At 37.2% G+C, this 16,032-nt stretch overlaps 2 protein-coding genes across 4 annotated transcripts; both read right to left on the bottom strand.

The window, feature by feature from the left end:
- Positions 1-441: 441 nt before the first annotated feature.
- On the bottom strand, positions 442-4,701 carry LOC108192849 (heptahelical transmembrane protein 4). Of its 2 annotated transcripts, XM_017359352.2 has the most exons (4): positions 4,382-4,701; positions 4,038-4,295; positions 3,190-3,514; positions 442-1,246 (listed from the first exon to the last, which is right to left on the bottom strand). In XM_017359352.2, the coding sequence occupies exons 2-4, from the start codon at positions 4,289-4,291 to the stop codon at positions 593-595; spliced, it is 1,233 nt and encodes a 410-aa protein (XP_017214841.1). In that variant the 5' UTR covers positions 4,292-4,295; positions 4,382-4,701; the 3' UTR covers positions 442-592. The 2 variants fall into 2 exon arrangements, with proteins under 2 accessions (XP_017214841.1, XP_063935833.1); XM_064079763.1 differs by lacking the exons at positions 3,190-3,514; positions 4,382-4,701 and having other exon boundaries at positions 4,038-4,178.
- A 6,410-nt stretch (positions 4,702-11,111) lies between these two features.
- LOC108226384 (heptahelical transmembrane protein 4) lies at positions 11,112-15,141 on the bottom strand. Of its 2 annotated transcripts, none has more exons than XM_064079049.1 (4): positions 15,028-15,141; positions 14,559-14,796; positions 12,952-13,180; positions 11,112-11,843 (listed from the first exon to the last, which is right to left on the bottom strand). In XM_064079049.1, the coding sequence occupies exons 1-4, from the start codon at positions 15,056-15,058 to the stop codon at positions 11,190-11,192; spliced, it is 1,152 nt and encodes a 383-aa protein (XP_063935119.1). In that variant the 5' UTR covers positions 15,059-15,141; the 3' UTR covers positions 11,112-11,189. The 2 variants fall into 2 exon arrangements, with proteins under 2 accessions (XP_063935119.1, XP_017256820.1); XM_017401331.2 differs by having other exon boundaries at positions 11,114-11,843; positions 14,884-15,141.
- Positions 15,142-16,032: the final 891 nt, after the last annotated feature.

Below are 16,032 nucleotides of genomic sequence, written 5' to 3'. Positions count from 1 at the left end.
TCTAAAAGTGCGAATATACGATAATTAAATATTTTTTATAACAAATTTATATTACCAGTGTTTTGATAGATATCATGATATTTCATTTTTTATAAAAAATCAGTTAAGATTATAATTAATTAATTAGTTATTAATTAAATTTAATATATGAAATCTAATAATTCAAACTAATTCAAATTATTAATATGAAATATTATAGAATTTAAAATATAATTCAAAGAGAATTTTAAATAAAATCGTATATGTATATTATGCAGAATTATTTATATATATAATAATTATATTATTTTGAACACACACAATGATACAAATAAAATATGTATTTAGATTTAGATCCGGCAAATCTATGCAAAAATAAGGTTCTGCAGAACCTTACTGATTTATTGATTCACGGCCCTAACAATAATATATATCAATGAAAATATTTAAATATTCACGAGCTAAAATGCAGGAGACATTTATACAGAGCACACCCGGTATTACATATGTGGAGTTTATTTAGTATTTTACTACAACAGTATATAAGCATTTATAGTCGGCATTACAATTGCAATTACAGTTACATACAAAAGAATTATTTTACTGCTGATGCTCAACACCCTTCCATGTCCCGCCACTTGAGGTAAACCAACCCAGCACAATAATGGGTATAAGCCCCAGCCACGACGAGTACATGAAACAGCTGGTGGCTATGCCCTGCTATGTCAAACTTTCCGGGCATCCAGCGCTCTGGTATTCTCATTGCATAAACCAGCACCCCGATGCCATAGAAAACCCCCATCAGAATCTCGTACCCTGTTGTATGCAGTGCCTCTGGCTGGTGCGAAAACAAAATAAGCTTGTGTAGGACTGGTGCCACTCCTGAAAAGCCCATTCCAAAAAACAAGGCTGCACGAACACTTCGATACTCAGGTCTATCAAACACTGGAAGGAGGGAAACTAAGACTGTGGCAACACCTAAGATGGTTATGAATCCCATGTAAAACATGCAGAAAAAGGGATAGCACATGAAAGAATAATAAACGATAGGATAAAAAGATGTTGAGATCAAGGCAGCAATCCCAGCATAATCTATCCTGAGCATGACATATGATAAGCGCTTGGAGTGACACGAGAACAAGTGGCACACACTGCTTGCCAATAAGCAAAACATAGCCCCACCCATGAAGGAATAAAATGGCCATCGTGTGATCTGTCTCGTTGTCTGGGGTGCTATCATGCTCACCATATCATCCTTCACATTACGCTGCATAAATTAAAAAGCAGAAATCATATCCCTTTGCAGCTAAAAATAATTATTACATAACCTTTTACAAGGAGATTTCTCCATCATTCCAAGAACTTTATCAAGCTATACAATCACGGATATCATTCCACTTAAAGGAAAAGATTCACTGTAGAACTCAACTGCATAAATTTGGAAAGGAAAGGAATGCTAATCTATTAAAGAGAATCTAGAGAAGAGTAGAGTTCTATAAAACAACAGAGAGCAGTCATGAAACACGCCATCTTAATAAACACATTTGGATAACAAAACTGTTAAAACTATCAATTCTTTTGGTAAAAAGGCCGTGCTTGCCTATTTTACCAAATATACATAAAAAGGTAGAAGAATATGTGTTTTAAGAACAAGGTGCAATTTTTTGTTTAAGGCCTGATAAAGTGGTGCTTGACAGAGACTTGTAATTTGCATCCCCAACCAATTTCTATCTAGTTCTTCCCAGGGCCAGAACAGCACAGACAGTACCAGTTTTTCCTTCCCCGTTACCAGACGCTACAAAGACCTTCGGCCTAGTGCAGGATTAAACCAGTCTATAATCAGGACAAATTTTTATGCTCTTCTATGGTCCAGGACAGTCAACATAGGCTTTCAGCCACGTCTTATTGTACATAGTCGTACTAAAACCAGTGATAGAGCATTGTCAAAAAATATTTTCCCCAATCATATTAAAAGACAGTGGAAGCTAACCACAGACGAAAACCCGTATAGTGCAGGTATAACTTCTAGCCAGATTTAGCTCAAATAGTAACAGATCCTATAACTATCTAATGGGAACCCCACAAAAGAATATATGATGCCTTGACAACACCCCGTGATCTACACTTGACAAGATCCAGATACCAACTTCTTCCTACTTCAGATTGATGTCCTTAAAATGATGTTGCATCTTCTGAATTCAAAACTGTAACTGACTATCTTTCAGGAGATCATGAAAAAAATATTCAAGATAAATTTGGAGTTCAAAAGCATGATCTTTTCTACACTATCATGGAAGAGTATGTTAAGCATCACCGCCACAGGTCAGCTTTATAACTTTCTCTTTGTTAGGAATATTGATCTCATAGACTTTCAAACAGATTCAAGAATTACAATTGACTACTTTCGATCACAGTGCAGAAAAATGCAAAGCACAGTACGAAATGAACAAAAATATCAATAATGAAGCATCAATCAATAATGTTAAACAATTCAAAAGTTTCAAAGTCTTACCCAAGCAAAAGGGCACTCATGTGCCAGTTAAAACAATAGGAGTCAAGACTATATCAAGAAACTACTGCATGCTAACTTGCACCATATGGATCATCTGCCATTTTTTTCACTTTCCGTGGAGTATTCCAGGTACCAGTAATTAATTTTACAGATACCAAACAATCTTTTTTATGATTAATTATTGACTATGTTGTTCATCTTCTTCTAATTTGTCAAAAAACTATTACCCTCTTTCAAAGTCCTCTAATATTACATCAAAAACCTTCCAATGACTTCTATTTTATTTTCTTCGTACAATAATTCATACAATTACAAAATTTAAAGTGATTTAGTGGGAACACGGAAATTTTCTGTTATATATGAACAATTATTGGCAAGTTTAACTAGTCTTTAAGACATGATTCAACAATCAGTTTATACACCAATATTATATGATGAAGGCTGGTGAGTATTGATATATGGTGATAATTGGTGATGTGAAAGTATGAGTGATATGCAAACTGATTGAGCCTCCATGTGTCTCAGACTCTCAGGACTTGGGAGTTGGGACCTTCGGCTTCTTTTGATAAATTAGTATTTACTATGAAATAGAAAGCACATCTTTTAGATACTTTTGGAAATAAGTGCTACGCTCCAAAAGGGTTGGGTGAACCTACTTGAAATCAGTAACTGTCTATGCATAGGAAGGACGAACTTACCAGAACACAATTATCAGTGTGATTGATGTGAGAGAAACTCTCTGGCAGACAGTTGGTTAAGAGTTCTACGATATGCCAGTTTGATAGTGATGTTAGTAAATCTGTCAATGGCAATGAATTCTTCAATGCATCTCGAAAATTGTGTAGATCTGGGAGGGTTGGAAAGGAAGGAAGACATGTCAAAAGATCCTCACGCAATTTGTGCATGTCAGCTTTTCTCAATACATCATGTAGATGTTGTAGGGTATTGCTATCAACAACTTTTGGAACCTCCATTGCAGTATAGATTGTAAGAACGAGGAAGAGGAAGAAACCGATTAAATGACTGCAGAAACACGAAAAAGAAGATTAAGTTTCTAGATTAAAAGATATTAGAGTTTTAAAGGTGGTTTTTGAAGAAAAATACAACTTATTCTTCTTCAAATTATAGTGGGTTGGGGTCCTGGAATAATGTTGTTATTAATTTGAGACAGCACTTCCCCCTGAACTACAGTGTAATCTACACAACGGCATAAGTTATTTTCCTAGATATTTATTGCAGCTAATTACAGTGTTATCTACACAGACGGCATAAGTTAATTAAGAGTTATCTGCATCTGGACAAAGGCCTAAAAAATTAAGCAAAAGCAGATGTACAATTGACAATAAAAAAAATCTAATGCGACGATTCACTTATTAAACATAAAACAAGAGCATAATCTCCACATCATAAAAAAAACTCAACTATTCACTTAAGTCAGCATCGGCATGTATTCTACCAGTCCAACACTATCAACACATCTAACATCATATCGAAACATGTAAGATCAATTATACTGATTAAATAGCACATCGAAAAGTAAACTTACGTCCAGACGTTGAGAGTCTCATTATGAATGGTAAAAATGCTCATAAAAATATGCTTGATAGGCCATTCGGATCGATAATGAGCTAAAATGAACTCATTGTCCTTCAAATAAGCAGGCAACGAGTGATACTCAACAAGCTGATACTTGACTTTTTTCCAAAGCCTCTTCCCCTTTCCCGACGAGTCTCTCTCGCTCTGCAATTCACTCGAATCCGTCGAAGCTCTCCTCGAATCGGCTCCAACTGATTTCGTCATCCTCCTGTCATAAACAAACACACAGTAAATACACAGAGTTGAATAAATCGATGAAATTCAATATAAGAAATCGTGATTGTGTAAATTCACCTGAATTGAGACAAGAGATAGTTATGGAAAGAAGAAAAGGTTAAAAGAGTACGCGTGTTTGTGTAAAAATGGAAAAGAAATAGAGAGGGGATAAGACAAGAGGGCAAAATTAGTGGATTTGAATAGCGGACATTGATGTCGTGTGAATTCAAAGTTAGGTACGCAAAGGAGGTGTGTGTATGTATATAGGCGAGAGAGAGAGACAGAGAGAGGGGAGATGCCGGGCGGATATTTCAAGATCCCCCTCTCAATTTTCTCGAAGTGATGACACCGTTTTTTTAGTTTTTATTTCAGCATACCTGATATTGATTTATGATTCCGATTTCTGATGCCCTTTTCTATTTAAATAATAATTTGAGCAGAATCTTGAGGCTCGGAAATTTATAGGAATTTAACGGGATTGATGATGGCAAAGATCATAAAAATTGAAAATCAAAAATAATAATTTCATATTTTGATAAATTAGATATTCTTAATTAAAGAGTACTATAAATTAGTAAAATATTTTTTAAAGACTGATCAAAAATTAATAAAAAAATTTGAGCTGAATCTTGAGGCTCGGAAATTTATAGGAATTTAACGGGATTGATGATAGCAAAGATCGTAAAAATTGAAAATCAAAAATAATAATTTCATATTTTGATAAATTAGATATTCTCAATTAAAGAGTGTACTATAAATAAGTAAAATATTTTTTAAAGACTAATCAAAAATTAATCAAAAAAATTTAGCAAATCGGGATCTTTAGGATATCACTATATATATTATGTGTTTATTATATTAAAATGATAGATGTTAATAATTTGTTAAAAAATTATTGTATCAAGAGTATAGAATATATGTAATAATCTGTGATATATCATTTGTTTATAATTAAGTCAACAAATAATCTATTGTATAATATTTGTTTAAACAATATTTATTTACATATTCATAGTCAAGTTGGAGGTGTTACTGCATGATACTACTAGCAAGTTTATGGATTTTAACTATGTATCTTTCTTATTTAGCGATATGTATGTAAGTTCTCTTTTTATTCCATGATATTTAAGAACAATATGGTTTTGTGTTGCCTGCCAAATTAAGGCTTCCAATTTCTACTTTTTTCATACTAGACTCAAACATCACCTATAAAAAATTTGTGGCCTTCCCTTTCTTATTTTTTCATCAGACTAAACTCAAGCATCACCAAGACTACAAGCTGAAATTTTAATATTTTCATGGCAGACACCAAATTATAATAATCCACTGCATCAAGCATTAATGTACTCCTATTATACAACAATGGATAAATATTGTTGCTCCATGTAAAATAACATACAGACCAAGACCAATACAAGTAGAGACATCCAATACACAGTCCCGTCTTGCATGATTGCAAGTTTTTCTGTCTTGTCTATATGGCAAGGTGTTAACTTCCGTTTTTCTTTTCATATTAATCTTCAAATCATTATAATCCTATCACTATAATATACTATTACGTATAGCCTTATCTATATTTCTAAGGAGATGAGTTCATCGGAGACAAATTTGGAGGAGTTGTATGCAAGGCTTGCACTGGAGGAGGAAGACGATGAAGGAGTCGTAATTACTCAATCGGAGGTACAGCCACAAAAACCTATTTATGTCTTGGTGGGAAGGTTCATGACGGAGAGAAATATCAATTTCAATGCAATGCAAAATGTACTCGCATCGCTCTGGAGGCCGAAAGAGGGGATGGAAGTTCATGATATAGGAGGGCATCGGTACTCTTTTGTTTTTTACCATATATTGGATCTCCAGAAGGTTATAGATGGAGGCCCCTGGACATTTGAACAAAATCTACTGGTCTTTCATAAACTCAAGGATAATGAGGATCCTCATCTTGTCAAACTAAGCAGTATTGACATATGGGTCCAAGTGTATGACTTGCCACATGGGCTTGTATCTCACAATATTCTTATGAATATTGGAAATTTTGTGGGAAAGTTTATAAAGGCTGATTCTACAAACATTACTGGAGGATGGACACTATATAAGCGTATCAGGGTAGAAATGGAGTTAGGGAAGCCGCTGAAACGTCGGATGAAAATTAAAAGAGAAGGAGGGGATTGGAGCTGGATAAATTCAAGTATGAAAGGTTGAGTACCTTTTGTTTTGTGTGTGGCTTGATAGGGCATTCGGATCGTGATTGTGGAATAGTATATGCCAACCCTGATAAAGATATAGATCGAGCATACGGAGTATGGTTAAGAGCACCAACGAGAAGTATGAAAAATCAGAATCTAGGGGCAAAATGGTTGAGAACTGGTGGAGAAGGAAGTCGTCAATGGAGCACAAGTGGGGAGGAGAAACCACAGTCAACCACCGCTCACGGTAAGAGCAGAATGGCGGCGAGATTCATGGAGGTAGATGGTAGGATACACGAAATTTTAGGAGAAAATGGGGGGATAAGAGTTGTGCAACGGAATCAAGGGGATATGTCAAAAAATAACAACTTTTCGAATCAAAGAGAGGATATCACGGGGGGAGATATTGGGGGGACAGAAGCAGTTATTATGGATCCTAAACGTAGGAGGGTGGATAATGAGGAAAATAAGGGAAGTGATGAAACAAATATTTTGAATGGCCTGTCGAATCCTGCGGGCCAAAAAACTTGCGAGAGGCGGGTCCTGTGCTACAGGCCCGCCTGGAAAAATGAGTCTCATTGCTTGGAACTGCCGTAGCTTGGGTAAGGCTCGGACAGTTCAATTCTTGAAGGAGATTACCCAACAATTAAAACCGTGCTTTATTTTTCTGTCTGAAACTTTAACTAATAAAGATAGGGTAGATGTAGTCCGACGAGAGATAGGTTTTGCAGGGTGTGTTGCAGTTGATGCTAGGGGACATAGTGGGGGAGTAGCACTTTTGTGGAAAAATGAAGGGGCGTGTGAAATAAGAGAAGTGAATACTCACTTTATTGATTTTGAAGTCCAAAATGATCAAGTTGGACGGTGGAGGTACACTGGGTTTTATGGATGTCCAGAACGATCCCGGCGAAGAGAATCATGGGGTATAATTCGAAGTTTGGCTGCTAGATCAAATTTGCCTTGGTGCATCATAGGCGACTTTAATGATCTTATGTTCGCGGACGAAAAAAGAGGTACTCGGAACCACCCCCGATTTTTGCTGAACGGTTTTGAGGATACGATTCGAGATTGTGGTTTGGTAGATTTGGGTTTTGTTGGCGAAAAATATACATGGGAAAGATCCAGGGGAACAAGCAACTGGATACAAGAAAGACTAGACCGGGGGTTGGCTACTCAGGATTGGTGTAATTTGTTTCCGCAAGCAGAAGTTCAGGTGCTTGAAGTAGTGACGTCTGATCATCTACCACTTCACTTACAGTTGAATAGAAAAGTTTATGTTCCTCGAAGTAAACGATTCAAGTTTGAAAATGTGTGGCTTAGAGAGAAAGATTGTGCTAACCTGATCAAAGATAGCTGGGAACAGACTGAGGGGCAAGAGATTCTAAAAAAGATAAACTATTGTTGTTTGAAACTGGAGGAATGGGGAGGAAGAATTAGCCAGGAGTATAAAAGGAAGTTGGCAAATTGTCGTGCTCAAATGCGAAAATTGAGAGCTCGACGGGATTATACAGGGATTCAAATGTACAATGCAGTTAGATGGGATTTTTTGAACTTGCTGGAAAAGCAAGAAATATATTGGAAACAGCGTGCTAAGCAATTTTGGTTGCTACAGGGGGATTGTAATACGAAATTTTTTCATAGGCATGCATCAGTTCGAAAGAAAAATAATGTTGTTCAGAAAATTAAAGATGAAAACGGAGTCTTGCAGGAAAATGTGGAGGATATACAAGAGGTTGTTGTAACCTATTTTACCAAGCTCTTTAAGTCTACGGGTGAGCATGGTAAGCTGACGGACAGAGAGATGGTTAATCAGGTGACACCAGAGGAAAATGAGACGCTAACATCACCAGTTACAATGAAGGAGGTAAAGGAGGCAGTTTTTGCAATGCATCCGGATAAATCACCCGGCCTAGATGGGCTAAACCCGGCGTTCTTTCAATCCTTCTGGAGTATAGTTGGACGGGATGTCTTTCTATTCTGCAAAGAATTTATGACTACAGGGGAGCTGCCACCGGGAGTAAATAAAACTCTTGTGTGTTTAATTCCGAAAGTGAAGGTGCCACAAGAAATGAGTGAGCTCAGACCCATATCACTATGTAATGTTCTCATCCGAATTCTATCAAAAGTACTTGCAAATCGTTTGAAACCATGCTTGACCTCACTAATCTCTGATAAGCAGAGTGCGTTTATAGAAGGGCGTTTGTTGACAGATAATGCATTGATTGCGTTTGAGATTAATCATTATATGAAAAGGCACAGACAAGGAAGATTTGGTATTGCAGGGCTAAAGATTGATATCTCGAAGGCGTATGACAGGCTTGAATGGGGTTTCATTAAAAACATGATGGACAGGTTTGGTTTTGATGCGACTTGGGTTAATAGAATCATGAAATTGATACAATCTGTCTCATATAGTTTTCTTCAGAATGGAACTACATTTGGGGAAATTAGTCCACAACGGGGAGTACGTCAAGGTGACCCTATCTCACCTTACATATATATAATGTGTGCTGAGGGGTTGAGCGCCATTATTCGACGAAATGAAGATGTAGGACTTCTGCATGGCTGTACTGTTGCAAGGGGAGCACCTGTTATATCGCACCTTCTTTTTGCGGATGACTGCTACTTCTTCTTTAGAGCCATTGGTCCTGAGGCTGAGGTAATGAAACGAATTTTGCACAGATATGAGAGTATCTCGGGTCAAAAAATTAATTTTCAAAAGTCTGCTATTACTTTCTCGCCAAACACAAGTGAAATATGTCGAAAGGAGGTCTGTGATCAGTTAGGGATTAGAGAGCAGCAAGATCCAGGGAGATATTTGGGAATGCCTATGAGGGTAGGTCGGAATAAAAATGAAACTTTCTCTTTTTTACTAGAGCGAGTTCGGCAAAAACTTCAAGGCTGGCAAAATCAAGTTATTTCAAAGGCAGGGAAGGTTCTTCTACTTAAAACAGCGGCTCAAGTAATTCCAAACTTTTGGATGAATATGTTTTTGATACCTCTGGACGTATGTGAGGGAATTGAGAAGGCCATGAATGCCTTTTGGTGGGGGAATGGCAATTCGAATAAGAGTGTTAAGTGGATGTCGTGGGAAAGGTTGTGTGTAGTTAAAGAAGATGGTGGAATGGGATTTAAGCGGTTGAGGAGCTTCAATGTGGCGATGCTAGCAAAACAGGCGTGGAGGCTGATAAATAATGTGAACCCTCTGGTAACACAACTAATGCGTGCCCGCTATTTTCCAGAAGGTGAATTTTTAAATGCGAAACTTGGGACAAACCCGAGTTTTGTGTGGAGGAGCATTCTTCAAGCTCAAGATGTGGTACGACAAGGGTGTAGACGTCGTATAGGAGATGGATCAAGTACTAGAATTTGGCAGGACCCTTGGCTTCCTTGCCGAGAAAATGGTTTTGTGACAACGGAGATGCCAGATGGGTTACAACATGGGATGGTGCAAGGGTTGCTGACTGAGAATGGTCAGGTGGGGTGGGATGATGATATTCTCGAGGATATGTTTAATGAGAGGGATAAGGAGCTTATTCGGAAAATTCCGTTGTCCAAACGGAAACAAGTTAATAACTGGTTTTGGGTGCTGGATGATAAGGGGAACTTTACTGTGAAAAGTTGTTATCGCAGATTGATAGGCGAATCAGAATGTGTGGATAAGGTGTTTTGGAGGCGACTTTGGAATATGAAGCTGCCCGGAAAGGTGGTGAATTTAGTGTGGCGTGCTTGCCGAAATTGTTTGCCTACAGCCGCTGCTTTAGCAACAAAAGGTGTTCAGCTAAACACGGCATGCCCTTGGTGCCATTTGTGTGTAGAGGATGATGTTCATGTACTCTTTCAGTGTTGTTTTGCTCGCGAAGTGTGGGAACAAGCTGGGTTACTAAATCTAATTACAGTATGGCCAAACGACACTTTCTTGGATGTGATGCGTAGGATCTTTCAGATTGGTCGTGAGGATCAAATATTGATGGTTGGGCTATTATGTTGGAACCTTTGGCAGAGACGAAATAGCTGGGTTTGGAGTCATGTGAATATGTCAAGCTTTGGAGTAAGGTCGAAGGCGTGTAGTATGTTACGGGAATGGCAGCGGGCTAAAGAGGAAGGTAATGTACGTCCAGTGCAGCGGATACAGGGGAGCAGAAAGTGGTGTAAACCACCTACTGGATGGATTAAAATAAACACGGACGCATCATGTGTACCAGGATCAAATCAAGTGGGGGTGGGGTGTATAGCTAGAGATGAATGGGGTAATTTTATCCGAGCCAGAAGCAATGTAGTCCAAGGGAATCTTCAGGTGCGGGAAGCAGAGGCTATAGGGCTTAAAGAAGCACTAAGTTGGACGAAGGAGTGGAGGGGATACCGCTGTGTGTTTGAATGTGATGCAAAGTTGTTGGTAGATGCAGTTAACGGAGCTCAAGGTAATTCATATTTTCATATGATCGTGGAGGATTGTAAAGATATTCTTAAACACTTTGATGAAGTGTTAGTGTGTTATGCACATAGATCTGCGAATACTGTGGCTCATAGCTTAGCACGGGCAACATATTCTATGTCAGGTCTTACGGAGTGGACAACTTCTGCTCCGGATTTTATCATTTGTATGCTTGATTCTGAGAAATTTTAATGCAAGTGTGATTTTGTCAAAAAAAAAAAAAGAGACATCCAATACACTGGTTTAAAGTCTGGATTTGTTTCTTTTAGCAACCTTCCAGGTCTCGCCATTTCAGATAAACTAAACCAGCTCGATAATGAGTTAGGGCCCCTGCGAGTACCAGTATGTGAAATAGCTGGTGACTGTGTCCTGCAATGTCGACTTTCCCTGGTATCCATCGCTCTGGAACTCGCATAGCATATACTAGTGCTCCAAGCCCATACAGAGATCCCATCAAGACTTCATACCCAGTGGTATGCAGTGCCTCTGGCTGGTGCCAAAACATGATGAGCTTGTGCAGAATCGGCACCACACCAGAGAAACCCATTGCAAAGAATAGAGAAGCACGAATGCTACGAAATTCAGAACGGTCAAACACAGGAAGAAGAGATCCTATGATTGTTCCCATGCCTAATAGAGTTATAAATCCCAGATACAAATTGCAAAAGAAGGGATTACACATAAAGGAATAGTAGACTGGAGGATAAAATGATGTTGAAATTATGGTTGCAATCCCAGCGTAGTCAAGCCTAAGCATGATGTAAGACAGGCGTTTTGAATGACATGAGAGCAAGTGGCACATGCTACTCGCTAATAGACAAAACATGGCGCCTCCCAAGAAAGCAAAGAATGGCCACCGAGTGATTGGTCTAACCATCACAGGAGCTATTGTGTTTGCCACATTCTCCTTTATGCTATGCTGCAAATAATAAATATTTAGATTATAAATATGTGCTGACATTTTAAACTAATGGAAGAAATATAATTGTTTCAAAGAGGCATTCTTCAAGTCTGAAATTCTGAATAAAGCTGCACTACACTACTTACAACAGAAATAACTAATAGAAGTGCAATATAAAATGCAGAGCACACGGACTTGTGGTCAACAATATCAATTCGATGTAATAAGTCAATCAATGGCTTTAAATGTTGAAATTGATTTCGATGAATTGAACTAGTTGGTATAACTTTAAACAAGTATTATATCCGATACTGGTATCATTCTAGATAAACTACTAGTCAGTGAACAAGTAATTATATAACTTAAAAATATCAAATTGGTCTCATTAACTTCAACAATCGTCAAATAAAAAGTTAATATGCCGTATATTGACTTTAACAAACTAAACTAACATTCCTGCTTACGCTTAAAATGCCATGCACCTGTTAAAGACACCATTAACCAGGTCAGTCTCAAACTTAACTATTTAATGCAGTGCTCTTATATCCAATATCACATCAAACCCTCTGAATTGAAATCACCTAACATGCAACACTACATGTGAATATATACAGAGAACAATGATGTCTTAGCTAATAAAAAAGCATAGGGACTTTAGTTTCGATTATCATTTAAATTCAAGTAAGTTTGTCTGAGGCCAAGGAAATTGTTAAAATGATAATTTAATGAGGACTAGCAAAGAAATTTCAAAATTTGGTTCCTTCAAATAAACTTTCATAACATTTTTATCCACAATAAGATTTCAATGATGGTAGAAAAGAATGGCACCATATATGTAAAATTGCTAAACAATATAGGAATTCTGAATGCTGCAAATATAAAATGAACCAGAGAAAGGAAACAGGATGAAAGGAATAATCTTACGTATCAAATCTTCCTGACTGAAAGCAATACATGATCGAACAACCTATGCTTAACCTAAGGAAGCACACCCAGGTGATGACTACCAGTCTAACGCAGACCTATATATTCTGGTAATAGGAATTTTTACATGAAATACATGCATTGCTTCTGTTGATACATACCCTAAAAGACATGATACACAAAAATGGATAAAGAAGCTTACCAAGGCACAGACATCAGAATGATTTCTTTGTGAGAACTGTTCAGGAATATAGTTAGGGAGGAACTTAGCAGAACGCCAGCTAGACAAAGATGGTAACACATGTGCCAAAGGCAGTGAAGTTTTGAGATCCTCCCGGACATTTTCGAACTTATGGAGATCCACAACATACGGAATCTTCATCACAGTGTGAATCGTCAGGGTAAGGAAGAGGAGAAACCCAATCAAATGCCTGCAAAACATGAAGTTTAGCTTGCGGTTTAGGACGACAGTCTCTGCAGAAAGATATGGTACTCCTTCCACTCAAGAAATAGAGCATCACTTTTTAGGCTAGTTTTCTATTTCCATGATAAAGAATTCAATTTTGCTTTATGGTAGTCTGGGAAGACATCTACTAAATTTTAATACAAATTTCCATTGTGACATCAATTTGTACTATATCTCCTATTAATGGGGCGCCCATCAGGCTAAGTGAAGAACAAAAAACAAATTTATATTAATTACAAATCTGAAAAATAAGGCTCTTTCTGAAGAATTGTTGAACTAGAAACAATAGCAATAACCTGAAAAGCTGTCGTGAAGAAGAATAAAAAGTAAACACACTACTCAACCAAATATTTCCAGTCAGTAATATAAATATATACTAATAAAAAAAACAGTCATCTCAGGCTCCTGTGGCACAGAGCTTTACAGTCTATACACTTACTGAGTGAACAGATTGTGCTAATCCTCACAATTTGTATCGTCATATTCATAATAGAACAAAAAATGGCCGTAGAAGTGTATATCTGTAAAAAAATATTCAATAATGAATAAGTTCTTTAAGCACTTTGTCCCAACTATTCTCATGAGACTGAATTTCCAGTTAGAGATATAAACCAAAGAAAATATGAATAATTTTATCTCTGCAAACTGAAGGAGGGAACTGACAGGAAAAGTGCAACAGTGAATATGATTCTTTAAGACTGCTAAGAATGGTCGGTCTTTAAGTTTTAAGTGCTTCTGATAACCAATGAATTGGTGAATTGGAGTGCCTTCTTCCTCACCCTGCGTGTAAAATTATATGTTCGAATACATAGATGACTTCAATTGAAACAAAATTTAGTAGGTAAATTACAAATAATAGCTATAGGCCTATAGATGATGTTTACTTGAAAAACACATAGTTGGTCAATTACAAAATACTAAACTCTTAATTTTGGAGTCAAAGTATATACCAATAGAAGAAGAACTTATTCGATAGTAAATAACACTGCATAGCAGTATGTAGCAAAGCAACTGAATTCTGGAAAAAGAAAAGAATTAAAGAAAATCTGGATAAATCTGTATGCAGATTAATACATTGCTTGTTTCCAAGATATAGTAGATGCCATATTATCCAATATTTTTCTAGATGACCTTATTCTTTGAAACCAAAATATCTTCTTAATAGTGCTAATTCTAGTTTCAATCTGAATAATATAAGATCATGTTGGGGCCTTTGACACCAATGAACTAATTACTTAACATAGTACGAGAGTTCGGTTTTAATAAGAAGTCCTTGAACAAGAAAGTGGTACAGGCCGTAAGCAATCATAAAATCGAAAAATTCAAGATTAGAATGAACTTACGTCCAGACGTTGAGTGTCTCATTGTGAATGGAAAAGACGCTGAAGAAGATTTGTTTCAAAGGCCACTCGGAACGATAATGGCCCAAAATGAACTCGTTGTCTTTCAAAAAAGCAGGCAATGAGTGATATTCGACAAGCTGATACTTGACCTTCTTCCATAACATCTTCCCTTTTTCTTTCGGACTTTCTGCTCTATGTCCCACCTTCCTCCTGTATTCTTGCTCACAATTATCCATTTCTGTTCAATATAACAAAAATTAACCTCTTGTATATATATAAAGACGCACTTAATTAAAAAAGAATTGCATGCGATTATTATGAATACCTTGAGGGAAGAAAAGGCCGTTTGTTCAGGATTCAAGATGTTGAATCACAAGGGTGTTTGGATGTAGAGAAATTAAGATATTATTAAATAAGGCGGTTGCGGATAATGTATACGTGCAGGGTAGAGAAGAAAACAGCTCAAAACCTGCAGTTTCGTCAGGGATTCTGGAATTCATACCCGTGTTTTTTTTTTGTTGCCTTATTTTCTTTGAAAGGAAAGCCGGGTTGCTTAGGGTGGGCACTGTTGTGCTGGCGGGTTAAGATGACGTTCATGTGTTCAAAAAGATCTCGTTTTTTGTTTGAAAGAGAGTTTTTGCACTTATAAAGTGGATTAAATAAATTAAAAATTAATTATTTAAAAGAAAAGGAGATTTTTAGAAATTTGTTTCCAAAGGCGTTTAAGGGTTTTTTTTTTGCCAACAGAGGAATGAACATTCATTAAATCAAATCATTTTTGAGTACATGGATAATTTCTGGGTAGGCTTCATTTGCCTTCCAGACGCGGTCAGCCACAGAATAACTACAGCTAGCTAGAGCATGAGCTAAGTTATTCGCAGATCGCTTAACAAACCTAAGGATTACACCTTTGTCTTTCGCATACCTCAACAACTCTCTGCATTCCTGAACTAAAGAACCAAAATATGAGATCATTGCGGCTTCACTTCGAACTGCTTGGACTGCAACTAAGCAGTCTGTTTCAACCACTACATTTTCCATCTCTTTAGCTTTGATCCAACTCAAAGCTTCTCGGATGCCCATAATCTCAGCACAATCTGGAGAGATAGAACCCTCATTACACTTCGACCGAGCTTCCAATAACTCCCCCTTATGATTTCTTGCAGCAAACGCATAGCTATACCGATTAAAAGAAGCAAACACTGCAGCATCAGTATTTACCTTAGTCTGATTTTCTGTTGGCAAGGTCCATCGCTCATCCCCATCGTTCTGGTTTAACATGCTCCAAGAACGATCGAAAAGTTTATCTTGAGCTTCCATCCATTGACTAAGGGCCACTCTAGCTGAATTTGCAGCTTCTTGCACTGTTAAACATTTCTGATTCCATATTAAGTCGTTCCTGCATTTCCAAATGGTCCAGCAAAGCATAGCTCCTCTTTGTCTTTTAGCTGCATCCCACCCATTGAATACATTT

The sequence above is a fragment of the Daucus carota genome, chromosome 6, assembly GCF_001625215.2.
Source record: "Daucus carota subsp. sativus chromosome 6, DH1 v3.0, whole genome shotgun sequence".
Classification (NCBI taxonomy): Eukaryota; Viridiplantae; Streptophyta; class Magnoliopsida; order Apiales; family Apiaceae; genus Daucus; species Daucus carota.
The sequence above is the reverse complement of the archived record's forward strand: the minus strand, read 5'-3'. Positions and strand labels throughout refer to the sequence as shown.

Coding starts and splice junctions, on each gene's coding strand:
- LOC108192849 (XM_017359352.2), bottom strand. CDS start 4,291: ATGACGAAATCAGTTGGAGCCGATTCGAGGAGAGCTTCGACGGATTCG. Junction 3,515..4,037: donor GAGACTCTCAACGTCTGGAC/GTAAGTTTACTT, acceptor GTGTTTCTGCAG/TCATTTAATCGGTTTCTTCC. Junction 1,247..3,189: donor ACACTGATAATTGTGTTCTG/GTAAGTTCGTCC, acceptor TAATTTATGCAG/CGTAATGTGAAGGATGATAT.
- LOC108226384 (XM_064079049.1), bottom strand. CDS start 15,058: ATGAATTCCAGAATCCCTGACGAAACTGCAG. Junction 13,181..14,558: donor GAGACACTCAACGTCTGGAC/GTAAGTTCATTC, acceptor CATGTTTTGCAG/GCATTTGATTGGGTTTCTCC. Junction 11,844..12,951: donor ATTCTGATGTCTGTGCCTTG/GTAAGCTTCTTT, acceptor TATTATTTGCAG/CATAGCATAAAGGAGAATGT.